This window comes from Panthera onca, chromosome A1 (genome assembly GCF_046562875.1).
Source record: "Panthera onca isolate mPanOnc1 chromosome A1, mPanOnc1 haplotype 2, whole genome shotgun sequence".
NCBI classification, from domain to species: Eukaryota; Metazoa; Chordata; class Mammalia; order Carnivora; family Felidae; genus Panthera; species Panthera onca.
Window position 1 is genome coordinate 151,774,619 of NC_138339.1, and position 26,416 is coordinate 151,801,034.

At 56.9% G+C, this 26,416-nt stretch overlaps 2 protein-coding genes and 1 long non-coding RNA gene across 4 annotated transcripts; 1 reads left to right on the forward strand and 2 right to left on the reverse strand.

Moving 5' to 3' along the window:
• Positions 1 to 2,029: 2,029 nt before the first annotated feature.
• TRIM11 (tripartite motif containing 11) lies at positions 2,030 to 10,335 on the reverse strand. Its single transcript, XM_060636521.3, has 6 exons — positions 9,772 to 10,335; positions 7,004 to 7,099; positions 6,555 to 6,785; positions 4,159 to 4,181; positions 3,970 to 4,070; positions 2,030 to 3,449 (listed from the first exon to the last, which is right to left on the reverse strand). The coding sequence occupies exons 1-6, from the start codon at positions 10,177 to 10,179 to the stop codon at positions 2,902 to 2,904; spliced, it is 1,407 nt and encodes a 468-aa protein (XP_060492504.1). The 5' UTR covers positions 10,180 to 10,335; the 3' UTR covers positions 2,030 to 2,901.
• LOC132681753 (uncharacterized) lies at positions 10,065 to 11,189 on the forward strand. The gene is made up of 3 exons (XR_009611230.3): positions 10,065 to 10,152; positions 10,369 to 10,714; positions 10,855 to 11,189. It is a non-coding gene; the product is annotated as an uncharacterized LOC132681753 (long non-coding RNA).
• On the reverse strand, positions 11,178 to 18,142 carry TRIM17 (tripartite motif containing 17). 2 transcript variants are annotated; one of them, XM_060636523.3, is made up of 7 exons: positions 18,028 to 18,142; positions 15,491 to 15,924; positions 14,693 to 14,788; positions 14,080 to 14,310; positions 12,338 to 12,360; positions 12,147 to 12,247; positions 11,178 to 11,902 (listed from the first exon to the last, which is right to left on the reverse strand). In XM_060636523.3, exons 2-7 carry the CDS (start codon positions 15,917 to 15,919, stop codon positions 11,355 to 11,357), a joined length of 1,428 nt encoding a protein of 475 aa, XP_060492506.2. In that variant the 5' UTR covers positions 15,920 to 15,924; positions 18,028 to 18,142; the 3' UTR covers positions 11,178 to 11,354. The 2 variants fall into 2 exon arrangements, with proteins under 2 accessions (XP_060492506.2, XP_060492507.2); XM_060636524.3 differs by lacking the exon at positions 14,693 to 14,788.
• Between the last annotated feature and the right edge of the window lie 8,274 nt (positions 18,143 to 26,416).

Sequence of the window (26,416 nt, forward strand, 5' to 3'; positions counted from 1 at the left end):
GAATTACAACCCACAATGCCTGTTTCTCTTCTCTACCTGCTTTCTCTGCTGTCTCCCCGTTGGACGGCTGAGCCACCAGGGAGCAAGGCGTCTGGGAACTTTAGGAAGTGGTAGGCTCTGTGCTGGGTTATTGTGGAAGCCTCTGGATTGGCTGAGCACACGGGGTGCGCATCCTGGTTCTCTGCTCCCAGCCTTGTTATCCGCCTCCAGAGCACTCATCACTCTGAGGGGATGAGGGGGCTGAGAAAACCAGAGGAGGGGCTCACACCCGCTGCTGCCAGTGTAGGACATCATGCACTGGTCATCAACCACCCCCCCCCCCCCCCCCCCGCCCGCACAAGGGCATCAGCCCCACAGGCAGGAGCTGGCATGTTGCTGTGGTCTGTCCACCATCTAGAACAGTGGATGGCACCCTCAGGCCACTGGAGTCAAGCAGGGAGACCAGGTGGAAAGGTGGTGAATTTAGGGTGTGTGCTTGTGAATGGGCATCACTGAAGCTTGCTGTTGTTTCGCCTGGTGAAGGGTACCAGAATACGCCACCTGAAAATATCACACTTTGGCATTAGGATTATTTTGAGATGGAGGCAGATGAGCTCTGTACCCCTCATGTCCCTAAAAGTGGGACTCAAATGTAGGTGTCCATTTGTCCTCCATGCCAGGAAGGACTACTGGTCACAGGAGAGAGCTCTAAGCCTGAATGTGGCAAGGCGGGAGGGCTATCCACATGATCCCACTAACTAGCCTTTTCAGTTTACCTTCCCGTGGCACCTTGAAGCTTGATGCCGCTTCCTGTGTCCTGTGACGTCTGCACGAAGTCATACTTTCAAACTGTGTTTTTTTTAAATGTTTATTATTTTTTAGAGGTAGAGAGACTCAAGAGTGTGAGCAGGGGAGGGACAGAGAGAGAGGGAGACACAGAATCTGAAGCAGGGTCCAGGCTCTGAGCTGTCAGCACAGAACCCGATGAGGGGCTCGGACTCATGGATTGAGAGACCATGACCTGAGGTGAGGTGGGACGCTTAATCGACTGAGCCACCAGCCGCCCCTAAACTACCTAAGCTGCTGGTCTGAGTTACTCATTTTCCATAGATATCTCCTATCAGTCTCTGTGTTGAAAACCTGTTTTTCTCTTGTTAATCTTTTACTACAGGGTTCTCAGTGAAGCCGTCAGAGGAGCAGAGGATAAATGAGGTCTCCACCCTTACACCAGCACCCAGTGCCCTCCTAAAGCCGTGGCCAGAGCATCTGTCCTGGTGTCCTGGGTGTGGCTTGGTGCTTGTCCACTCTCCTGCCCATGAGGCTGTCATGCTGCCGGCTGCATTCCCGATGGCCACTGTGCCAAGTCCCAAACCGTAGGGCCAATCTTGCTGCATGTGGGAGCACCCAGTATTCCCTGATCCTCAAGCAGGAGTGACGCAGCAGGAAGTCACTTGGGAAGAGGTAGGAAACACTGCCAGACCCCCGCTATACTGAGAAAATACTCGCCCATTGGTATGTAACGTGAGGGAACTGTCCAGGATGTTCAAAGTGGTATACATTTATAACAATAGCCAAGGAGCACCTGGGGGGGCTTAGGCCGCTAAGCACACGACTCTTAATGGTGGCTCAGGTCATGATCTCGTGGTTTGTGGGATCGAGCCCATATAAGGCTCTGTGCTCACAGCATGGGCCTCCTTGGGATTCTCTCGCTCTGCCCTTCCCGCACTTGTGCACGCACACTCTCTCTCAAAATAAACATAAATAGAAAAGTAACAATAGCAAAAAGTCAAAAAATGGGAGAATGCATAACCAAATAAATGGAGCACTTAGCTACTGTGCACTTTCTGGGTATCTGGAAAAACAAGAAAAATGTTCCTGAGGCAGGTGCATGAGATGAACGCACAGGAGAACGCGGTTGAGAGTCTGCTGTGCCCATGGGGGTGACTTGTGCCCCTGACTTCGCCCTTGGGGGTCCTGCCTATGTGTCACCCTCCCGGGGCCATCCCCCTCACTGGTGCATTTCCTCACCTCCACAACTGCAGACAGCAGATTACAGACAACAGTTAATTTATTTGCTGTGACATCGGTCCTTACAATAAATAAAATCTAGGGTACAAAGAATTTGCAGCACACCTTTAAGCAGGGTGACCAAGAGTCTGAACAAAGCAAAGACAAATCCCAGACTGTTAGGAGGAAAGGGAGGGGGCTCTCTGAGCCTAGCCTTCCCCAGGCAGGGCAGGGATGCCTAGGGACCAGGTACACAGAGTTCTGGGATCAGCGAGAGGGTGACTGTCTAGCTGGTGGTTCTCAGCCCAGGGGAGACTGTAGGCTCCTGTGCCTGCTCACCTCAGGGGCCCTAACCTCTGCTGCACCTGACCGGGAGCCAGGGAAGGGCATTTTCCAGAAGACCCAAGTGGTCTGCATTTGGGGGAGTGGCGTGGTCACTTGGCCCCCTGACCTGCGCTCCCAGCTTCCTCTGGCCACCTCCGCATACCACCCGGTACCTGGCTGTTCCGAAGCCCATTCTGCCCTGCCTTGTAGTGGACGGGACCTGGACACAGGGTGGCAGGCTTGGAGTGGCCTCCTGCCGGCAGCCCCGGGGCCGTCGGGGGCTCAGGCTTCAGCCGGAGAATGTCCCACAGGCCGTGGTGCCTCTCCCCAGACCTCTGTAGGGCTCCGAAACCAGAGCTGGTGACTGGAGATGTCTCAGTGCCGTGGCCCCAGGAAAGATTGCAGCTGGCCCCGCACATGCCAGCGCACGCTTGCAGGAGCGAGCACACTTCAGTTCCGCTGTGCGCACATCTGTGCACGGCACCGTGTGTACCTCCCTGGCTCAGAGGACAGCACTACCCACCCAGGGTCCTGTGTAGCCAGAAGTCCCTGATCCCCGGAGCCAGGGTGAGGAGCCACGGGGCTCCCCCGTCACTGGGGAGCCAGCACGTCCCCGGGCCCACCTTTCAGCCTGCAGATGGTCATGGGCGTGGGGCTGCTGGACAGAGGTGAGAAAAGGGCCCGCAGGGTCCCCGAGAAGGGGGTCTCAGGGAAGGCATACAAGAGGGAGCCATCAGTGGCGCTGTAGAAGGACAGGTGCCCAGCCTCGTAGTCCAGAAAGATGCCCACGCGCCGTGGCGGGTTGCGCAGTGGGGCGAAGGCGTGCTCAGACGAGTTGTAGTAGCTGCCCAGGAACACCAGGATCCAGAAGCCATTGCCGGCAAACAGCTCGCCCTTCTCCTTGCGGTTGGCTGTCTCCCTGCAGACGCCCAGCGCCCAGCTGGCCCGCTCCCCCACCTCCACCTCCCAGTAATGACGACCCGATGTGAGGGCCTCCCGGCCCAGCACACAGGGCCCGGGGTCGAAGCGCTCAGGACTGTCGGGCAGCGCCTGCCGCAGGTCCCCCCGCCGCACGCTCCTCCTGTCCTCTGACAGGACCAGCTCGGGGTTGGCGGTGTCAGGATCCAGGGTCACATCCCCTGCAGATGGAGTGGAGGTCACTGGGGGAGCAAGTGGGCAGCCCTGCCTGTGTGCCCCTGTGGACCTCTGTGGGAGCTGGCTGTGCACTGGCCACGCCCCATGTTGCCTCTCTCCCTGAAAGCTATCACCTAACCACCTGCCATTGCAATTCGGAATGTTCCAGAAGGAGGTCCAGGCTCCCTCGCGATGCGCCCTCCTTCAGAGGACCTGTGAAACCCCAAGGGTTTCCTGCAGCCACTCCTCCAGTTCCTGGGGCAAGGGAGGAGTGTCCAGCCTACTCGCATCCTGGACTCCCCACAGCTGGGGTCCGTGCGGGTGGACCTGTCCACCCCAGCGGTGGTCTGACCTCTGCTCTTCCTACATGCCCAGGCCAGCAGCCAGACTGGCCCTCCCTTAGCTGCTGTCTGGTGCCTGAACCCTCCAGGTCTCTGTGAACTGGTCCACCACAGGAACAGACCCACCCTGCATGCCTGCAGGAGCTCAGGACCAGTGCGTCCTCTGGGCCACAAGGGTACCCACCTCGGAACTTCCGCAGGGCCTCCACCAGCCCCGGGACCCTGCACACCGTCCTCATCTCCATGGGCACCACCTCAGGCGGCTGCAGCTTCACGTCCTGGACCCTGGAGGGGGCAGAGCATGTGTCACCCCCCATGGCAGCCCTGCCCTGCACCCCGCCCACCTTCCCCGGGGAGAGGCCGGGGCTCCTACCTGCGCAAGGTGTCCCTGATGTCCTGTGGGAGAGACACACGCCAGTCAGCGCCTGTCCCCTGACCCTGGGCCCCCCCACGCCCCGGCCACCAGTGTCCCCCAAGACCCAGCTCTGCCCCCCGTCTCACACTCACTCACACACTCATACACCAGTGATCAGGAACCAGCGGTGGGCTGTCCCAAGTGCAGCTTGGACATGGGGACCCTGGAAAGACCCTGGGCTCAGCCACCCTGCAGACCTGGCCTCACACCCCCCATGTGCTTAGAGGATGCAGGGCACTGGCTACTTGCCTGCCCACCCAGAGCCCCCAGCACCCCTGGGTGGCGGGACACGTGGGCGGGGTCCTGGCCTCCAGGGCTCAAGGGTACCTGGCTGTCTGCTGCCTGCCCTCCCACAGGTCCCAGACTCACACCCACCTTCCAGGTGAGGCCTCTCCACTTGGACATTCCTCTCTTCCATAATGACACACACAAGCATTGTACTCAGCATGAGGGATTGACTGTGTCCCTTGAATCCAAATGTTGGAGGCCTAACCCCCAGGGCCTCAGAACGGGACTGGATTTGGAGATGGGGACTTTACAGAGGTGGTTTGAGTAAAAGGAGGTCACTAGGGTGGACCCTGATCCCACATGACTGGGGTCTTTATCAGAAGAGGGGACTGGGGCACAGACAGGGGACAACCATGTGAGGATACAGGGAGGAGACAAGGAACCTGGTGTGGGTAGCATGCAAAGCAGAAACAGCCTGTCCTTGGTAGTTTTGCTGGGTGGGCAGCCCACCCAGGGGGCACTGGGGAATGACGGGGGCAGTTCTGGTTGTCACAAGGCCTGAGGCGAGAGCAAGGCCCTACCTACCCTGAGGGTCATGTGGAGGGCCCTGAGCTCCAGGAAAGGGGCTGGCCTCCATGCAGACCACATGGCTCCTTGGAGATACATATATCCCTTTAGGAAAAGGCTCTGAGCGGACCCAGGATGGCTACAGGGTGAGCCTGGTGGGGGAAGCTGGGACCCCCAGACTCTGTCACACAGCTGGGACTCATAGGTGTGGGTTCCTGGAAGTCACCCAAACCCTCACTTCCTTGTCCATGAGGGTGCACATCCCCACCCACCCAGGTGCCAGAACCCATGCAGCAGTCCTCCGCCTAACACTGAGGTCCGAGGGTGCAGGTGCACATGACCTCGCTCCCTCACACCAGTACACAGGGTACTGCTGGGGTCTGCTCTCCTGCCCCTCCACATGGCAGACCCCACCCCACCCCTAGCACAGGCAAGGGGGGCTCTGGGGCTGGGGGGTGATAGAAGGGACAGGGGTCCTCCCTCTAGCTAGCCAGCCAGCTAAAGATCCAGGCCAGGAGATGTGAGCAGGTTGGGGGAGGCAGTGGAGGGCAGGTGGGGGAACAGGCAGGGGGCACTGGGGGGCAGGTGGCCACTTTCAGGAGTGCAGCAGGCCAGTCAAGACCACCCACCCACCCACAGCCTCCAGTGAACCCAGTGCCCGCGCCACTGGAGCCTCCAGTGAACCCACTGGGACATCTCACATTGTCCCAAATCACGTTTCATACAGACCTGGGGTTATCATCTCACGTCTGGGGCTGACCCCTCCTCTTTCCAGAACTTGGGGTGTCCCTGCCTTCTCCAGCCTGGTTCACTTCCCCTGACCTCCTTGGCTGGTGGCTCAGACTCTGCCTCACTGACCACAGCCTACTTCTGCCTGAATCCCCGCGAGATACTTGGTCTTGGGTTCTTCCTCTTTCCCAGGCTTGAAACTGCCTGGTGTCTCAGCAGGGCGGAAGGACCAAGTTCAGACCCCAGGAGGGCAGCCAGGAGCCTCTGCCTTGTCAGTGAGACGCAGGAGGGCCACCACCCGTGGGAGACGCCCAGGGCTACACACACAGCATCCTCACTCCCACCCTCTGCCAAGAGCCAGGCAGAGTCTCAGGGCCCCCACAGGGCTGGTGCAGGAATCCTACAGGACTCCCGCCGGCCCTTCGCAGTCCAGGGGACCAGAACCTCTGGAGCTAGCCTGGTGACCCACAGATCCCAGATGCCACCTGTCACACGGTCCAATAGGGCTACAGGACAGGCACTGGAGCAGTTCCGGGAGGAGTTCCAGATCTGCACCCACTCCGCAGGACCCGCAGCCACATGTGGATCCCCGGTCCCAGCTACCCCCTCCCCCCCCCACCCCCCCCCGCCCCACCTCTCACAGGTGGGTGACACCTGGGTGAGCTGAGCGTGCAGACTGCCCCATCCGGCTGTGGCTTTCTCTGCTTTCCTCCCTCTGCCCCGTGAGCCCATCCCTGCCCAGAGCCCCCACGCAGGCACCCCCAGGGCACAGCGCTGCCCATCCCTTCTCAGAGCCGGCACGCACACACCTGGGGCGCAGCGTGCCTCACCTGCAGCAGCCCCAGTGCAGGCAGCTGGCAGCGCCCCTCCAGCTCCGCGATGAGCTCGGCCAGCTGCGCGCTCTGCTGACCCAGGCGGGCAGCGCTCTCCCGCAGCGGGGGCAGGACCTCCAGCTCCTCCTCCTCCAGCCTCTGCAGCAGCCGCTGCTCCTCCTCTGCCAGCAGCCGGCGCAGCCTCTCGAACTCTGCCAGCACGTTCTGCCGCTGGCTCTCCACCATCTTCTGCAGGGTGAACAGGGCAGCTGAGGGCCCAGGGACCCCATCCATCCCCCACCTGGGGCCCCCACGTCCTGTCCAGTCCCCAGCCTCACCCTCCTGGGCGGGTTACACGCAGGGAGTCTTCCTCATACACAGCACGAGGCAGGGGCCCGCTTGCCTGCTGCCCCCACCCACCCCCGCCCCCCCCGACCTTGGGCACCTCGGGGCACCGCGCCACCTGCCTGCCACAAGGCACAGGTCTCCTCGGCCTGGGCCTGGAACAGCAGCGCGTCCTCCATTTGCTTCCGCAGATGCTCTAGGGACTTCTCCAGCTTACCCTACGGGAAGGTAAGGCCAGTGTGACCCTGGCTGGGTGGGCCCCATCCCCGCTCCAGTCAACCCGGCCAGGCATGACACATGGGACAGCCTCAAATTAACCTACGAGTCCCCTCCCCCCCAGCACCCTCCCCTGACTCGTCCCCTTTCCTTCTCCAGGCCTGCTCTGGGCTCCCTGCAGGCCCCACACCTCTCCAACTGACTGCGCTCTCCCTCCAACTTCTAGATGGACTGAGGCCCGGGGAGGTGGTGCTTTGTGGGACCCAGCACCCCAGGGTGTGCAAATGCCAGGCACAGCCCTTTGGGGGCAGGTAAAGATGGTGTGCTGCACACCCCTAGCATGAAGGGTAGCTACCTGCTAGTACAGGGAAGGAGGTCAGAAGGTGCCAGCCCAGAGGGAGCCACTCTGGCACAAGGACTCTCTGGAGATGTAGGAAGAGCCCTCTGCCCTCCTTTCTGCCTCAAGGCAGAGCAGAAATTTCCCACAAGGGTGCCCTCCCTGTCTGTACCCAGAAGGGGACGGCAGTCATCACAATGTCTGTCAGACAGGACTGTGCTTGAAGGGACTTTATGACTCAGATAACCCTGACCTATCACTTGTTCCCCCCATATATTCCCTAGTTCCTTTCCCACAACTTACTGACCCTACAAGCCCTAATTCCCTTTCTTTTGCCTAGCCACTTCTCCCCAGTTTATCATCACCCTTTGTCAAAATAGAACATAATCCCATATCTAAAAGGGTTTTTCATTTTGCCTCTGTGAAGCTCTTGTGCCATAGAACATTTAAAAGACTGATAAAATCATGGGGCCCCTGGGTGGTTCAGTCGGTTAAGCGTCACACTTCAGCTCAGGTCATGATCTCAAGGTTCACGAGTTTGAGCCCTGCATTGGGCTCCGTGCTGACAGCTCAGAGCCTGGAGCCTGCTTTGGAATCTGTGTCTCCCTCTCTCTCTGCCCCTCCCCTGCTCACCCTCTGTCTCTTTCTCAAAAATAAATAAAACATTAAAAAAAATTAAAAAAATTTTTTTTAATGTTTATTTTATTTTTGAGACAGAGAGAGACAGAGCATGAGCAGGGGAGAGTCAGAGAAAGAGGGAGACACAGAATCCGAAGCAGGCTCCAGGCTCTGAGCAGTCAGCACAGAGCCCGACATGGGGCTTGAACTCACGAACTGTGAGATCATGACCTGAGCTGAAGTTGGACGCTTAACCGACTGAGCCACCCAGGCGCCCCTAAAAAAAATTTTTCTTTAAAGGCTAATAAAATTATGTTTTTTTTCACTTGTTATTCTGCCTTTGTTAGCTTAATTTGCAAGCCTCAGTCACTGAACCTAACAAGTTGGACATAAAGCTTTGCCCTCCCCTACGATAGGAAGGGGTTTAAGTGCTGCCCCAAGAGGCTTTATCAGGCTAACCGAGAGGGGCCTCTGGAGAGCGGCATGGTCACTTTCTGCTCAGTGACAGGAGAGCACATTTGCTGGACCGACAAAAGGGGTGGGGCATCCACGTGTTGTGCCTCAAAGTGGAAGGCAAGACTTCAGGGGTCTCCGTCAGGACGAGCCCACAGATGCAGATCAGGATCCAAGTTTGTCCTGTTCGTTCTAGAACAGTGACAAACTGGCCAAGTACTGGTTCACGTGGCTATACCACGTCCTTGGAGCAAGCCAGCAGACGCTCTGGGCCATGAAGCACAACGCACACCAATCCAAACGTTGGCAAGGTGTCAGTCGTGTAGTCAATACCTGGGGTCCAGGAGCAAACACTTCTGAGGCCCAGTGAGGACCGCACATGGGTGTCTGCCCCGAGCTCTCAGCAGTCGGGCGAGGGCTGGCCTGGATTTTGAGGAAATGCGTTTCCAGAACAAAGCGGGGTGGATCTTGCCATGTCAGGTGGCACAAGTGGCTCCAAGCATCCCACTCGGAAAGCTTGAGGGCTGCGGGGACCCTGGCACCTGCCTCCCAGGGAAATGGCTGTGTCCCCACCCATCCCAACCCAGTGATTCCTCAAATCTCATCTCCACCCCACAGCCCTGCCTCGCCCATGGCCCTCTGAGGGCTGAGCCCACTTCTGTCTACGCAGAGAACCTAAGGTTCTCTTCCTGCTTTCTCCTTCTCTGGGCTCCATTCCTGATTTTCAGGCTGGTGCCCCACTGGTGAATGGTTTCCTAGCCAGTAGGTCTGGGACAGGCTGCACACACACCCTGTGCCTCGTCCTTAGACCTCGGCCAGGAAGGTGCCAGCCTAGACCGGCTGTACAGGTACCCTGTGTCCCCTACTCACTGGCCAGAAAGATGCTGGTGCAGGCTTGCTGCACTCAGACCCTGTTTCCCCTAGACCCCAGCCAGGATGGTACCGGTCTGGGACTGGCTGCACACACACCCTTAGACTCCCCCCCCCCCCCCCCAAGAGGGTATCAGTCTCCATTGTTGCACGCGCACCCCTACAACCCGGCCAGGGTGCACCCTCAGCCAGGAGGATGCTGGTGTGGGCTTGCTGCACTCACATCCCGTGCTCCTTAGAACCCGGGCCAGGGTAACCCCGACAACCAGAGGGTGCTGTGTGAAGCCGGCTGCGTGCACTCCCTGCACCCGAGCCAGGAGCACACCACCCCCGGGATCCCGCCCGGGCCGAGCCCCCACCCCCGGGCCCCGACTCCAGCCGGGCCCCGCCGCGCACCTTGAGGTCGTCGGCCGCGTCCTGCAGCGGGCGCACGCGGTGCGTCCAGTGCTCCCCCGAGCGCTCACAGGCGGCGCACAGCAGGCGCAGCTCGTCGCCGCAGAAGGCAGCCAGAGGCTCGCGGTGCGCGGCGCACACGCCCTGCGGGACGGGCGACGGCGGGTGCAGGCGCCGCGCCATCTCGGCCATCTTGGCGAGCGGGCGGTTGGGCCGCAGGTTCCTCTGCGGGGACAGCTCGCGGCACTCGGGGCAGGCGTACGGGCCTTCGGGCTGGCCCCAGCAGCGCCGGATGCACTCGCGGCAGAAGTTGTGGCCACAGTCGGTCATCACGGGGTCGGTGAAGTAGTCAAGGCAGATGGCGCAGGTGGCTTCCTCCTGGAGGTTGGTGGACAGGTCGGGGGCGGCCATGGCGCCGGTCGGGCGGAGATGGGCGGCGCTCTTCGCCGGCTCGGGCGGTGTGGCCTCTGTCACCGAGACTCCGGGGAGCACTCGGAGACGCGGGGGCTCCAGGGACGCGCGGAGGAAGAGGCGCCAGGGCGGAAGCAGGAAGCAGCTGTTTTTTTTTTTTTTTTTTTTTTTTGGAACAACCCGCTTTAGCTCCCGATTGGCTGAGGCCGGCCACGCGGCCCGCGGGCCCAACCGAATTGGAGGCTGCATGCCCGCTGACCTCGTGGCGTAGCCTCCGCTGTCTGCGCGCGCGCGCGTGCGCTCCAGGCTGTGGGTCACCTCTCCCTGGCGTCCCGGGAAGGACCCGTTGCAGGACCCGGGCCGGCGGGCGCCTCGCACGTTCGCTGGGTTCCCCGCACAGCACAGCGACTTCGAGAACAAGGGGAGCCTGAGGCCGCGGCGGCGAGCCCCAAGCCGTCTCCCGTGCGCCCCTGCGCCGGGCACGATCAGGATCAGTGCAGGAAGGGGCTCGGTCTGTAGGCACTCTGGCCTTAAGGTAGACATACACCGACTGGGATTCTGGGTGCCCGGCCTGGCGTAGGGCGGTTAATGCGCCTGAAACTGCGGGGGCGGGGCCAGAAAGGACTCTCCTCCCACAACCACCCCCCTCCCCCCCGTGACCCGTGATCCCTGCAGGTGCACCCTCAAGGCTGGACTGCTCTGAGGGTTTCAGCGATGCAGTTTGAAAAGTGTCATCTTCCCATGGTCCCCCCTTCCCCATGACACCCGCGAAAGGTGCGTGCAAACGTGGAAGTTTTGGAAGACAAGGTGGGCCCTGCTCTGCGAGTCACAAGCAGCCCATGCGCAGGCAGCATCCCTGCGTGGGCGTGTGTCGAAGTGGGGGCTAAACACCAGCACCCCATGCTGCGTCGGGCACGGGAGGTCCCCACTTAGAATCGGCCCACTGTGAAACCCAGCGGTTTTCAAAGCCTTTATGACGCATGTGTGAATACAGTCTCTTGATATTTAAAGGCTTTAATCGCGATTACACTTCAGCTTTGAGAGCAGCCAGCCAGTGGCTCACAAGCGCTCCACCACCTTAGATATGTCTGGCAGGTGGCCTGCGCTGAGTGGAGCCACCTCACCTTCTGGAGAAACCAGGGACGCCCGCGCCCCCCTTCCCCCGGCCTGTGCCCCTATCCCTTCACCCACAGCGTCACTGTAGAGATGACCATCTGGCCTGATTTGGGGGCCCCCAGGCAGAAGAAGGGCTTCAGGGGGCCGGAGAATTGCAGCTGGGCGTAGGTGTGCAGGTGGGACCCGTCCTTCAGGTTGTAGAAGGACACCTCCCCCGCCTCGAAGTCCAGGAAGACCCCCATGTGGCTGGGGGGCTCGGCCAGCGTGACAGGGGTTGGGGCAGATGTGCTGGGTGTGTACTTCTTCCCTTTGCACAGCTGCACCACCCAGAACCCATTTTCGGGGCACTTGGGGACCCTGTCCCTCCAGCTCACATTGTCCCTGCACACGCCCAGGGCCCAGAGAGCGTCACCGGTGAGGTTCATGCCCACCTCCCAATAGTGCCTGCCGGAGGAGAAGGTCTCCCGGCCCACGGCGCAGGGGTAGGCCAGGAACCGGTCCTTGCTGTGGAGCGCGCCCTCTAGTGGCGTGCTCAGGTAGCGCCTCTGGCGGCTCTCGTACAAGAGGAGGTAGGGGTAGGCGGTGGCGGGGTCCGGCACCACATCCTCTGCAGATGGAGGGAAGGGGGCAGCGAATCATCCCTGCTCTCCCTGACCAGGCCCCAGGGCTGAGTCCAGCTGTACACCTGGGCCACTGGGGTCCCTCCCCCAACTGTCCATATTGGTGGTGCTAAGGAGCTGGGAGCTGGGGGGCCATTTGGGCACCTCACCGTGTGTCCCCATAGGAACAGAAAGGGTACAGAGTGTGAATGTCCCATAAAGGACAGTCCCCCCGGCTGGGCCCCTGCTTACCTTGGAAACTCTTCAGCACCTCTATCTGCCCAGGGACCCTGCAGACTGTCCTCAGCACAGTTGGGGTGGCCTCTGGGTACTGTACACTCAGGCTGTTCCTCCTCCAGTGGACACAGGGTCATTGTCCCCTCTGACCCCACGCGGAGCCCTCCCTGCGCCCATCAGTGCCTCCCCTGCAGCTGGCCACGTACCTGCTCAGGAGCTCCTTCATGTCCTGCAAGACACAGAAGGAGGGAGATTGGCAAAGCCTCGTGAGGAATCTGGGGCGTTGTGCCTGCGTTTCTGGTCTGTAGTGCTAGAAAGGCTAAGATGTTTTCCCACAGCCCTGTGCCCACTTTCCAGAGTGTAACCCGGTCTTGGCTGCACACAGGAATCCTACGCGCTGGCCCAGCCAGGCCTCCTGTTCTCCCCACATAATGCCTGGGGACATGGAAGCTGTGCCAGTGAACCCATGGGTGGAATTGGGGGCACAGGGCAGGTGACCATCAATGTGCCTTTTGTAGTTCAGCATCACTGTGAGTGACAAAAAGGTCCACATGTTAGTTTGTAGATAGGTTGCTTTTTATAGAAGACAAAACGTTCCTCTGAGCTACGTAGCCTGAGTTACCATATAACCTGTCATCTAGAACAGGCCCCTACCTGGGGACAAAACCCACAGAGGTCAGGACAACAGACAAAAACCTGGGCCTGAGCCGGGCAAACGGGACGGACGCATGGATTCCCTGCATGTGGCATTTGCTTCTCTTGTGGAAACATGCACACAGGAGTGTGTGCAATCTTATCTGTCGCTGTGGATTCCGTCCCTCCACATAGTTGGTGAATCACCCACTTGTTGGCCAACATAACCCCCTGCTTTCAGGGCCTCGGTGGGCCGGTCTGTCCTTGGAAGGCCAGCTGTGGCCTCTCGTGACTGCCATCCTGGGGTGCAATCACATGACTCCCTCCTGCCTGTGAAGTCGTGGGTGTCTATCTAGGCTGGTGTGTCTGTGCCCCACATCACCTCACTAATGACAGCCGCCCCCAGGCCACCTCCCTGGGCTAGGAAGGGAGGGGACACACATCTGCAGGACAAGAGCCTGTTATGGGCTGACTGGGCTTCAGATTCACACACTGGAGCCCCAGCCCGCAGGACCTCAGAGGGGGACCATATTGGTGATTGGGTCTTTAAAGAGCCGATTTACGGTAAAGTGAAGTCACTAGGGTTGGACCCTAATTCCCTAACACTGGGGAGAGAGGCCTGGGGAGTAACCAGGCCTGCCTGCGCCTGGATCCCAGACTTCCTGCCTCCAGGACCAGGAGACAGTCCACTGTGTGAGCCACCTCCTGTGGTCTTTGTGAGGCAGCCTGAGCTGAGACAGAGCCTTCCCCTGTGTGTACTAGTTACTGCAGTCACCACCTGACCACACCTGGGCATGAGTCCCCCCCCACCTGGGCATGAGTCCCCCCCACCCAGATAGGTGAGCAGGGGTGCTGAGGTCTCACCTACCCCCCCAGGTGAGCAGGTGTACTGAGGTCTTCCCTCCCCCCCCCAGGTGAGCAGGTGTACTAAGGTCTCCCCTCCCCCAGGTGAGCAGCGGTGCTAGGTCTCCCCTCCCCCCCAGATAAGCAGCTGTACTGAGGTCTCCCCACCCCCCAATATGAGCAGTGGTGCTGAGGTCTCCCCTCCCCCAGGATCAGGTGTACTGGGGACTCCCCTCCCCCAGGGAGCAGGGGTGCTGAAGTCTCCACTCCCCCAGGTGAGCAGGGTTGCTGAGGTCTCCCCTTCTCCCCAGGTGAGCAGGGGTCCTGAGGTCTCCCCTCCCCCAGGTGAGCAGGTGTACTGAGGACTCTCCCCCACCCCCCAGGGAGCAGGTGCACTGAGGACTCGCCACACCCCTAGGGAGCAGGTGTACTGAGGACTCTCCTCCCCCCAGAGAGCAGGGCGCCCCCTCACCTGCAACATCTGCAGTGGGCTGTGCTGGTTCTTGTCCTCCAGCTGGAGCAGCAGCATCTCCAGGGAGTGGCCCTGCCGCTCCAGGGTGGCAGAGCTCTCCCGCAGCCTGGCTCCCACCTCTTCGTCCTCAGTCTTCAGGGCCTGGAGCAGGCGCTGTTCCTCCTCCAGGAGGAAGAGGCCCATCTTCTCAAACTCCACCAGGATGCGCTGCCTCTGCTCCTTCACCTTCTCCTGCAGGAGCCGACGGTGGGGGAGGGGAGGATTGCGGGTGTGAAGGACCCCGGACCCGGGTCCACTCCCTTTCCCCGCCAGCCAGATGGGAGGGCAGCTCCTAGGACGCTGTAACCCCCCAGGGTCCTGGTGACCCACAGAGAAGAAGCTAGCCTAGCAGGGGAGGGAGCCCCTCTGTGGGGTCACCTGCTGAGCCCCAAGCAGCGGCACCCAAGCGTCCCTGCATCTCCAAGGCGGCCGGCCTGGGCTGGGCGTGTGTTCTGGATCCTGATTCTAGCAGGAATCCTGAGCTCCGGGTATGTGTTCGCATCCACACAGCTCTTGTGTGGCCTGTCCGAACCCACTGGGCTCCTGTGTGTGCACCCGGTCCCCGGGCACCTGCCTGCCACTCAGCCAAGGTCTGTCTCTCCCTGGCCTGCAGCCTCCCAGTCTTCATCATCTCCTCCCGAAGGTGCCCCATGTCGGCCTGCAGCTTCAGCTGTGAGACACATGGACCGCAGAGTGTGGGGTCAGAGGCCCTTACGCCCTTGCATCTGCCCAGTGCCCCCACCCCAGAGAAGGACGTGAGGGGGTCCTGGGGAAGAACACATGGCACCCGAGACATGCGCCTTGGGCAGGAGGGTTATTATGAGCTGGAGCCAATCAAGGATCAGCACTGCAGAAATAGACCTTCTCGGGGCTCCCCTTAACTGAGTAAAGGCCAGAGAAAGAGGAGGGCCAGGGGTCTCATCCCAGGAAGTTTTATGGCCCTACAGGAAGGTGGCGAGCTGGTGCCCCGATGCATGTGCACTAACAACCCTTCTCTTCCGTGAGTTTCCCTATATTTGCTTTCTGCTGTGCTTGGCACATGTCTCCAAGCCCACATGCTGAATACGAACCCCCAGCGTGGAGTGAGGAGGTGGGGCTCCTGGGGGGCAATCAGGTCACGAGGGTGGCGCCCCCAGGAATGGGATTAGTGTGATCATATAACAGACCCCACAGAGCTCCCCGTCCAGTGAGGACAGGGAACCAGGATGAGGGCTCTCAGCCCATGGTGCTGGAGCCCTAACTGCACGGACCTGGGGCAGGGCCTCCAACAGTGTGGACTCCAGGCCACCAGCTTTGTGGACATTTGGGCCGTGCATTATGGGGGCTCTTGTCCTGCCTACTACATGTGCACCAGGACGTCCCTGTGACCCACCTTGTACTCTTGCACGGCCTCCTCGACCGGGACCACCCTGTGGGTCCTGTGTTCCCGGGCCTCCTTGCAGACGACACAGATGGGGATCTGGTCGTCCTCACAGAAGAGCTTCAGCAACTCCTGGTGCTCTGCACACAGGTCCCTGCTCTGGAAGCCCGGGTGCTGCCGCGCCATCTCAGCCACTTTGGTCAGCAGGCGGTTGGGCCGCAAGTTCCTTTGCGGGGACAGCTCCCGGCACTCGGGGCATGGGAAGGAGCCCTTACGCTTCCTCCCCCCTTTCCTGCCTTTGGCCTTCTCCCAGGTCAGCCGGATGCACTCGCGGCAGAAGTTGTGGCCGCAGGAGGTCATCACCGGGTCCGTGAAGTAGTCAAGGCAGATGGAGCACGTGGCCTCCTCCTGCAGCTTTCTGGCAAGTTCCAAGGCATCCATGCTTCCTGGGCAGGGAGTGGAGTGTCCCTCACATGCTCCTTGATCCTCTCCACCCCAAACCCTTGTCTGTGGCCGGCCCCACCCACTGTAGGGAGAATCTTGCTAGGTTGCGTTAGAGCGTCCCCCCAACCCCCCACCCCCCACATGATGTCTGATCTGGCTCCTCACCTCCCACTGACCTGTCTACAGCAAGAATCCTGTTTGGCCAGTTTGGCAAGAATCTCCCTCTCAGAGATTTTTCATCACTAACGCCCACTTCCCCTGAACCGCCATAAATCCCCACTGGTCCACCCTATACTGAGTTGAGCCAGTTCTTTGCTGGGATCTCTCATCCCCTATTACAGTAATCTTGAACAAAGTCTGTTTTTACTGTCCTGACTACGTGTCAGCTCTGGTGTTCTGCCACATGGTGCAGTGCAGAAAAGACACCTGGTGTGCGTGAGTGCATGCACAGACATGCACACACACAAGAGCACACACACGAGAGCAAACACACACACATGTGCACATATGCACACACACAAGAGCGCACCCATGCGCACACGCGCACATATGCACACATACACATGCACAGAACATACACACACGCACACATGTATACACATACGCACAAAAATACACACGCATGCTTGCACACATACGTGCACAAATGAACGCAGAAACATACACACGTGCACACACATACACACATGCACATGCGCGCACAAGCAGACATGCACATACACACGCAATGCAAACATGCACACACATGCACATACATGAGAGCACACATGCACATGCGCACATATGCACACATACACGAGAGCACGCATGTGCAGAGAACATATATGCACACATGTGTGCGCGCATGCACAGAACACACAGCACACATGCACACACAAACGCGCACAAATACACATGTATGCACACATGTGCGCACATGCATGCACACACACAAATACATGTACATGTGCGCAGATGCACACATGCACACACAAAGACATACACACACATGCACACACATGCACACATACAGTCTCACAAGCACACACACAAATACACACATGCACACACATGAGAACACACACATACACACGGTCACACACGCACACACATGCACACGCACACACATGGTCACACACGCAAGACATACGTGCACACACACGAGAGCATACATATGCACACACAGTGCACACATGCACACAAATACACATGCACGCACACACGTATATGCGCACACACACGGTCACTCATGCACACACATACATGCACACATACATGCAAATATGCACGCACACACAACAGCACACCCACATACGGCCACACACATGCACACATGTACGTACATATGAGAGCACATACACGCACACACATGCACACACACATGAGAGCACACGCACAGATATATATGCACACACATGAGAGCACACACATACACACTCGCACACATAGTCTCACAAGCACACACATACATGCACACACAGTCACACGCACACATGTACATGCATACATGCATGCACACATGAGACCACACACATACACACATGCACACACATGGTCACACTGGGTGTGGCTGTACCCCTGACCCTATGCCAGGGAGGTCCAAAGCCCCCTCTGCAGGTCACAGGGTGTTATTCGAGCCCTGTTAGGGGATTGGAACATCATTTCTGGACTTTACTATCCCAGCTCCTTTCTCTGCAGTCATCTGCAGTGAGCAGGGCTGGATGCCTCAGGCCTCCCACGTCCCAGACCCTGGTTCAATTTATCTGGAGCTGTCTCTGCAGACACTGTGAGGTCAGGGTGTCCCTCTGCTCTCTCCACCCTAAGGGGCATTGCTGCCCACCCAACAGAAACGCGGGCCAGCGGGGCAAGCTGGTGGGCTGGGGGTCTGGCTCAGGATGGAGGCGACACGCCCAAGGACCCCAGGTCAGTGAGGATGGACAGGCCACCCTCCATCCGAGAATGCTTTTCTGTAAAGGGACAAAACCAGTTTACCCGTCTGGTCCCAGGCTGTAACCATCCTGGAAGCTGTGTCTGCTACAGGGGCAGCGCACGAAGTCCCCACCAGAGCCTCAGCGCACAAGGGGTGACGTGCTGCCTGCCCCCTCCCTGGAGGGACCGGTACTCACCACCGGGAAGGGGGCCACAGGCCGCGGTCGTCCTCAGCCACGCGCGCAAATAGCGCCCTGGAAAGCCTGCGTTTGCTCAGTGAAGACCATGGGGCGGTGGTCACAGGGGGCGTGGGGGCCCCCGGGGGTGCTGGGCTTTGTGGCGTCAGCAGGGGCGGGGGCAGGGGCGGCGTGGGGGGGGGCGCTAGTTATCAGGTGGGGGCAGGGGATGGGGGCGGGAGGCTTTGTGGGGCGGGTTGTCAGGAGCCTGGGGATGAGGCGGGGGCCAGCGCAGAGTGGGTCAGGGGTGGGACGGCGGCGGTTTTGGCAACCCAGCCGGGGGGAGGGAAGAGGGATGATAGAGATTGCAGGGGCAAAGGCCAGTGGGGGGTAATCTTTCTGAGAGGTGTGGGAAAAGAGGGTTGCAGGCAGGGGGGAGGTGGGGAAGGGGCAAGGGGTGGATCCACAATGGGGAAGAGATGAGAGCAGAAGACAGAGCAAGTCTGGGCTCCCTGCGGCGTGGAGGGGGGGAGGTGCGGGAGGTGAAGGGATCGCTGGGTGCGGGTGGGGATGAAGTGGGGTCGCTGGAGGAGGCAGCAGGGCGGGCGACCCTCTCACAACAGCCCCACCTCTCCGGTGGTGACTTCGCTAGTGCTCAGAGCCGGGTCCAGGGGAGGGGGCGTCGTCCAGATCCCCGGTTAGGAAAGGAGGATCATATCGGACGGGCACTGGGAACGGTCGACCCCTTGGGGTCCGGCCCTCGCCCGGAGGTTGCTTCGGCGGGTAGCTGCCCCCAACCCGGACCTAGAGCTCGCTGGTGGCTGAGCACCCCCAAGTCCTAGGGTCTGGGGGACCCGACAGATGAGGAAATTGAGGCTGGGCCAGGGCAGGAGGGCGGGGAAAACAGGCATGTGGCTGTAGACGCACAGGACCAGGACAGGCTGGGCGCTCACCCTTTTTATGTGCGCCTGGGCCTGGGCGGTGCAAGAGGCTCCAGGCGGACAGCCTGATGCTGATTCTAATCCCCCCTCCCAGAGCCACGACCCCTCTGCTGCCCTTTCCATCAGCTGGGGCGTTCTGGGCGGAGGGTGTCTTTCCCTTCAGGGAACAGAATCATGGAATGTTCAAACCTTGAATAAAAAGGTGTCAGGAAGACCCACAGGAGAGCAACGAATCCCGTGCATAAAGTGCCCAGATGAGCCTTTTACCACGTTTGATGTATCTGGCCTGTTGTTTTGTCTGCGGGGAGACAGAGCACAGGCAGGGGAGGGTCAGAAAGAGAGGGAGACACAGAAGCTGAAGCAGGCTCCAGGCTCTGAGCTGTCAGCACCAGAGCCCAATGCGGGGCTCAAACCCACTAGCTGTGCAATCATGACCTGAGCCCAAGTCAGACGTTTAACTGACTGAACCACCCAGGCGCCCCGAACGTTGTGTTGTTTAAGCAAACCCCAGACAGCACTGGATTCATCTTTTGCCTGCTCCAGACAATACCTGGAGGAGGACAGACAGAATGACAGGACAAAAAACTACCTTACTGTGTATCCTTGGGGAACCAGAAAAGGTTAGAAGGGGTGTGAGTTTCATGCGCACCTTGGGAGGGGGACAGGTAGCCTTTGTGGGGAAAACAGGTTCCGTTAGGAAAGGCAAGTGGGTTTTGGGGGAGAACAGGAGATAAGCTTTGTCTCCACAGCTGCCAGTGGTCTTTCCGTCTCCTTGGGGATGGAGAGGTTTCCAGCAACCTCGTTTCCAGAACTTGCTGCTTTTAGTCAAACAAGAGAAGCCCCAAGGCAGCTTTCTTTTGCATCTGTTGAATCTTAAGTGACTTTGTCTTAAAATAATGTGGCAGTTCTGGGGTCCGGAGTGGCCCCCACACTTCCCACACATCTCCAAAACTGGGTTTCTTACATAACCACCATTGACTGTCATTCCTGGGAACTCCTTGCCAAGGAAGGTTTGCTTTAGAGCTGAGCTTTGTAAGAGGGCTACACAGTGGGGACTCCCTAGGTCTTCTTCAGGGAGCTTTAATTCAAAAAAAATTTTTTAATGTTGATTTATTTATTTATTTTTTTTTTTTTGAGAGAGAGAGAGAGAGAGGGAGAGAGAGCACTAGTTGGGGAGGGGCAGAGAGAGAGGGAGATACAGAATCCTAAGCAAACTCCAGGGTCCAAGCTGTCAGCACGGAGCGCGACGCGGCGCTTTAACTCACGAACCGTGAGATCATGACCTGAGCAGAAGTCGGATGGTTAACCAACTGAGCCACCCAGGCGCCCCTAATTTTTTTTAATGTTTATATTTTTGAGAGAGAGAGAGAGCGAGCACAAGTGGGGGAGAGACAGAGAGAGAGAGAGGGAGGCAGAGGATCTGAAGTGGGCTCCAGACTCTGAGCTGTCAGCACTGAGCCTGAGATGGGGCTCGAACTCAGGAACTGTGAGTTCATGACCTGAGTTGAAATCAGATACTTAACCGACTGAGCTACCCAGGGGCCCCTCCCCCGGGGAGCTTTACACAACTCTGTGCAGGAGCAGCTCGGAATCTCTGTGGAGGGATCTGGCACCACTATTTTTTTTAACATTTATTTATTTTGGGGAGACAGAGCACGAGCAGGAAAGGGGCAGGGAGAGAGGGAGACACAGAATCCGAAGTGGGCTCCAGGCTCTGAGCTGTCAGCACAGAGCTTGACGGGGGTCTCAAACTCATGAACCATGCGATCATGACCTAAGCCAAAGTCGGATGCTTAACCGACTGAGCCACCCAGGCGCCCCTGCACCACTATTTTTAAAGCTGTCAGAAAGCCTCTCACTGTCAGAAAAAATACAATAAAAAACAAGAGGTTTGGTTCTCTCTGTTGAAAATAAGAGACTTCCTTTTCCTGGTGCTTTTGAAATGCATCCTTTCAATGTCTGAAGAAGGGACTGGGAACACGTGGTGGGTGGTCTGATTGAATGTTCATTCGACAACAAAATTGTTTTCTTTCTTTGTTTGTTTCTCTCTTTGTTTCACTGGGTTGGGAGCAAATTTCAATGCATTTCATTATATTTCCCCAGCATTAACATGCTGCCACAGTTGTGAACCAGGTTGGTTTAGAGCATGATCTGATTTACCTAAAGATTTTGATGTTTGGTTTCTATCCACATTTGCCACTTTTAGTCAGAGGAACAGAAACACAAAATTAAAGTATGAAAGGAAATATAAAGTTTCAAATGATGATTTTTGTGCATTTGTAGTGTTTAGTCTTTAGGGCTTCTGAGGTGTAGGGAAAGGAAATCTTTCTACCCTCTTAGATTCTTACTCCGAGGTCTGCAAATTAAACTGACAAAGACAGAATAACAGAAGAAAAGCCTATGAATTTGATTTAATGTTATTTTTTTATGTGCATGGGGCTTCATAGAAAAGAATTGAAAAACCCAGAGCAACAGACTTGGGGGTCTGTATGCAATTTTAACAAAGGGTGATATATTGTGCAGAACTGACAAAAGGGAGTTTGGGCTTCTTTGGATGTTAAATCGTGAGAAGGTAAATATATGTGGGGGAAACCAACTAAAAAGGGTTATAGTAAGGTTTTTCTTATGCAGATTCATCTCCGTGCTGCCTCCATCTCTGGTAATAAGGTCATTCTCCGTTTCCTTCACAAAGGGGATTTATGCCCTGCTTTTAGGCAGATAGAAAAAGAGCAGAAAGCCCATCCTGTGCTCAAAATAACCCTTATGCCAAAGTGGAATGTTCAGGGGTGACATATTTTGATTCCCTGACATATTTGATCTGAGATACACAGAGCTGGTTACTAGGTAAAGGTGGTAAAGGCATTTTATTCAGCAAGAATGGAAAGATGTTCTTTTCACTTCAACTGAGCTGAACTCTGAATGCAGCAGAGACAGCTGGAGGTTTCTACCAGTGAGTGAGAGAGGGGCTCAGCCCTAACAGGCTACTATAGACAGGGTGGCTTATAAATAACATATTTTGCATAATTTTGAAGGCTGGAAAATCTGAGATCAAGGTGCTGCTAGATTCAGTATCTGGTGAAAGCCTAATTCCTGGTTTGTGGGAAGTGTGTTCTCATTGTGTCTTCACTGGTGGATGGGGCAATGGTGCTGCTGTCTGGAGTCTCTTTTATAAGGCACAAATGTCACCAGTGGGGGCTCCACCCTCAGGACCTCATCAGCTCCCAAAGACCCTGCTTCCAAAACCCACAACACTGGCAGTTACGTTTCAACATATGAATTTTGGAGAGACACAAACCTTTAGTGGGTGGCATTGGGTTTTCAATATTCTTACTCAGGCAGGTCAAGGATATACAAAAATGTCAGAAGTGGGGGGTGAGGGGGGTGCCTGGGTGGCTCAGTTAAGCATCTGACTTCAGCTCAGGTCACGATCTCGTGGTTCGTGGGTTTGATCCCCTCATCAGTCTCTGTGCTGAGAGCCCAGAGCCTGCTCGGGATTCTCTTCCTCTCTCTCTGCTTCTCCCCCACTTGTGCTTTCTTTCCCTCTCAAAATAAATTTTAAAACCTAAAAAAAAAAAAGATGGGGGGTGAGGAACTTACTCAGACATCAAGCGTCGGGGCAGGGTGAGATCTATCACCAGGCAGACTCAGCAGGATTCTTACTATAGCTGGGCTCTGCTGGGATGGGCACAGAAGTCCACGGGTGAGGTCCCACAGGTGACTCGTGGAGAAGATAACTCAAGGGGGCCTGGCTGGTTTGGTCAGCACTGAAGCATGAGCTGAACGCCCTCAGAGCTGTGATGTGGGATGTAGATGGGGAAGCTGGAGGGCCATTCCCCTTCCCCTCCCCCTCTTGACACAGCAGGACCCTTCCTGCAGGAACCCTCACAATGGGCATCTGGCTCCTGGAGAGTGACATGCTTTTCTGTCCTGTACCAGGAATCTGGGGGGAGCGGCCTTAGGTCAAGTGCCGGCAACCCTGTAGCTTCAAGGCGGGGTTCTGGCTTTTCCTTTGGAAACCACACAGAGTCATCCTTGTCTTCTTCTACCTCGTGTAGTCCCTCAAATATCTGCAGGTCTCAATTTTGTGGCTCACCCTACCCCACCCCGTTCCCCCTGTCCCCTGCCTACCAGATTGTAGCCCCCTACCTGCATTGCTGTCACCATTTCTTGCAGACCCTGGTTTCCAAATTTCTTGCTAACATGATTGTTTTTATCTGCAGTTACCACAGAACCAGCTGTATCTGTGAGGATTCTGTGGCAGAGGCACACAGTTCTGCATCCTGGAGGCTCACCACAACAAGGGTTGTTTCTCACACTCACTATATGGGCACCAGGGACCTTGTAGGGGAGGAGGGAGATCTTTTCTCCTACCCTCTTATCTTCTGTACCTGGGGTCTGTGAATTAAGGTGACAACAGCCAGATTAATAGAAGAGAAGGCATACAGATTTTATCTTATGTTTGCAATGTTATGTGTATGGGCCTTCACAGAAAGGAAGCAAAAACACAAATTGGCTTATGGGTGACAGGTTGTGGAGAAGTAACTAGACAAAGGAAAGGGGATTGGGGCTTCTGGAGGTGAATTGTAGGAGGGTGTCTGGGAAACTTGAGGGAGGAACCAATGATAGGTAAGCGTTGTTTACACAGACTCATCTCTGTCCCATCTCTGGTGATAGGAGCTCACCCTCTTTCTGGTACAGGAGAGGGGGCACCTTTGCCAATGGAAATTTCCTGACCAAATGGGGATTTTTGCTTTGCTTTTAAGTGGAATAGGTGGGAGGGCAGAGAGCTCCTCCTGTGTTTGCTGTTTCTCAATTGCCTTCAGCTAAAATCATCAGGATGCCGAGGTGGTGTATTTTGGGGTAGCATAGCCCCATTTCCCTCAGCCTCTCGGTGGTCATACGGCAACACATCCTCAGTCAGGAGGCCAGTTCACAGCCTCTACCACGTGACGGGGGTCACCAGCTCTCAAAGCCAGTGACTCTAGAAAATGCGGGAAGGTTGCTCCTCTGGCTTAATGAGACCCCCGATGAATCTGAGCCATTGGGACCCGAGGCCCAGGGCTCTGCAGTGATGGCTGGCAGTGTCTGTTTGGGCCTCTGCTGCCTTAGCAGGTGGTGACAGCCTCCCCAGGACCATGTCTCAGCTCCTTCCCATATCCCAATCCAGGCAGCTGAGACCACGGGGGCTTTCCTGTTTTGGGGTCTGATGTTATCCTTTCCTGGGTAACCATCTTCTGTATGTGCCCTTCTGTCCACTGTGCACCCTCTGCCCCCTGGGTAGCACCTGTCTTTCTTCTTGGGGACGGGTCAGGGGACCGTCAGAGGGAGTTCCTGGTGGGGTCCATCAAACAGGGAGAAGCAGGAGGGCAGTGGACAAAGCCTAGAATCCAGGTCCCAGCTTCCTGGGCCAGCTTCACATGACACTAAATGGCATGACCAACAGCCCCAGAGTCTCAGCTTCACCCACCAGAACAAGAATAAGGCAAGTCTCTCTTGCCCCCAAATCTAGAAACCTCTGTCTAGTGGGAGGGAGAAAAACAACTAATTTGAGTGCTGATTTTAATTGTGATGATAGCATATCAGTCAGCTTGGGCTGCATAACAAATACCACAGCCTGGATGTGTATTGTCACACATACATTGTCTCCCAGGCCTGGAGGCAGGAAGTCTGAGACCCAGGTGGTGGCGGGGCTGGTTTGTCCCCAGGTGTCTCTCCCTGGTGTGTAGATGAGCCTGCTGTGAAAAAATGCACTTCTGTGTGTTTCTTGTACTTCCTTTAAAAAAAATTTTTTTTAGTTTTTATTTATTTTTGAGAGAGAAAGAGACAGAGATAGAGACAAAGACAGAGTGTGAGCAGGGTAGGGGCAGAAAGAGGGAGACACAGAATCCGAAGCAGGCTCCAGTCTCTGAGCTGTCAGCACAGAGCCCGACGCGGGGCTTGAACTCACAAACCAGGAGATCGTGACCTGAGCTGAAATCAGATGCTCAACTGACTGAGCCACCCAGGTACCCCTCCTCTGACACTTCTAATCACCACATATATGTAGGGGGGAGGGAGGGGTTCTTTCCCTACACCCAGCAAGTCTGCGACAGCAGATGGGGGCGGGGGTCCTACAGCACAACTCAGTTAGGACACTATCTATGTGGACTCTGCTCTGGCCCTGTCCACATGGAGTCAGCATCAGACCCCACAGGCTGAGCCCCACAAGACCACCCCCACTTCAGACGCCAATCCCAAGTCCAGATGTCACCTGTGCTCTGACCCACAGGCGACAGATCAGAGGTTCCCACGGGCCCTCCTCGGGTTTGATGTTCTGGAGGGGCTCAGAGACTAAGGGAAATGTTTCACTTGATAGATTCGTGGCTTATTACAGAAGAAATTAAAGCATATGAATCAGCAGCGTGATCTGGATGGATCCCGCCTGCAGGAGCTGCTGTCCCCATGGAGTGGAGAGAGCACGACCCTCCCAGTATGTGGATGCATTCTTGTTCCCCAACCCAAAAGCCCTCTGAACCTTATCCTCCTAGGTTTTCATGGGGGCTTCATTGTACAGGCATGATTGATTAACCCATTGCCCATTGGTGATTGACTCCTTCTCCCCTCCCCAGAGGTCAAGAGGCGGCACTGAAGCCTCTAACCCTTTGGTCCCATGGTTGGGTCCCCCAGTCACTAGCCACCATCCCTGGGGGCTTTCCAAAGTCACTGCAACAACACAGATACAGGAGCCTGTTATGGACATCATGACATCCATCATTCTCATTACAGAAAATTCCAAAGGTTTTGGGAGCTCTATGCCAGGCATGCAGAGGGAGACCAAATATGTCTCATTATCAATCACAGTATCACAGCCCTCCTCTTCCCGTGTCCTCATACGGTCGCCCGTCTGTGTGTGTCTGTGTCCTATCCTATTATAAGGACACTGGTCCTAGGGGTTAGGACCTACCATAGTGACCTCATTTTATCTTAACACCACTTTAAAGGCCCCATTTCCGGGGTGCCTGGGTGGCACAGTCGGTTAAGCGTCCGACTTCAGCCAGGTCACGATCTCGCGGTCTGTGAGTTCGAGCCCCGCGTCAGGCTCTGGGCTGATGGCTCGGAGCCTGGAGCCTGTTTCCGATTCTGTGTCTCCCTCTCTCTCTGCCCCTCCCCCGTTCATGCTCTGTCTCTCTCTGTCCCAAAAATAAATTAAAAAAAAAAACAAAAAAAACCCAAAAACGTTGGAATAAAGGCCCCATTTCCAAACACAGTCTCATCCTGAGGTCCTGGGAGTTGGACTGCAGCACAGGAATTTTGCAGAGTTTGGGGGTACACCCAATTCGCCCCATAACAGGGAGTGGACACACTTGGGCATCCCCTTAGTGGGACTTTCTGATGTGATTTTCTGGGAACCCTCTGGTCTGGGAACAGACATTCTTATGCCCAGGGCTTGTGGCCCAACTCAGGGTGGATATGCACACCTGAGTCAGGGA

Bases quoted from the DNA above. Each gene is read 5' to 3' on its own strand.
- TRIM11 (XM_060636521.3), bottom strand. From the start codon at position 10,179: ATGGCCGCCCCCGACCTGTCCACCAACCTCCAGGAGGAAGCCACCTGC. The intron at 6,786-7,003 runs GCAGGTGGCGCG...TTCACCCTGCAG, and splicing joins AGACCTGTGCCTTGTGGCAG to AAGATGGTGGAGAGCCAGCG. The intron at 4,182-6,554 runs GTGAGGCACGCT...TCTCTCCCACAG, and splicing joins CTGCACTGGGGCTGCTGCAG to GACATCAGGGACACCTTGCG.
- TRIM17 (XM_060636523.3), bottom strand. From the start codon at position 15,919: ATGGATGCCTTGGAACTTGCCAGAAAGCTGCAGGAGGAGGCCACGTGC. The intron at 14,789-15,490 runs GTGGGTCACAGG...TGTGTCTCACAG, and splicing joins AGGCCGTGCAAGAGTACAAG to CTGAAGCTGCAGGCCGACAT. The intron at 11,903-12,146 runs GTAAGCAGGGGC...CTCCATCTGCAG, and splicing joins GGTGCTGAAGAGTTTCCAAG to AGGATGTGGTGCCGGACCCC.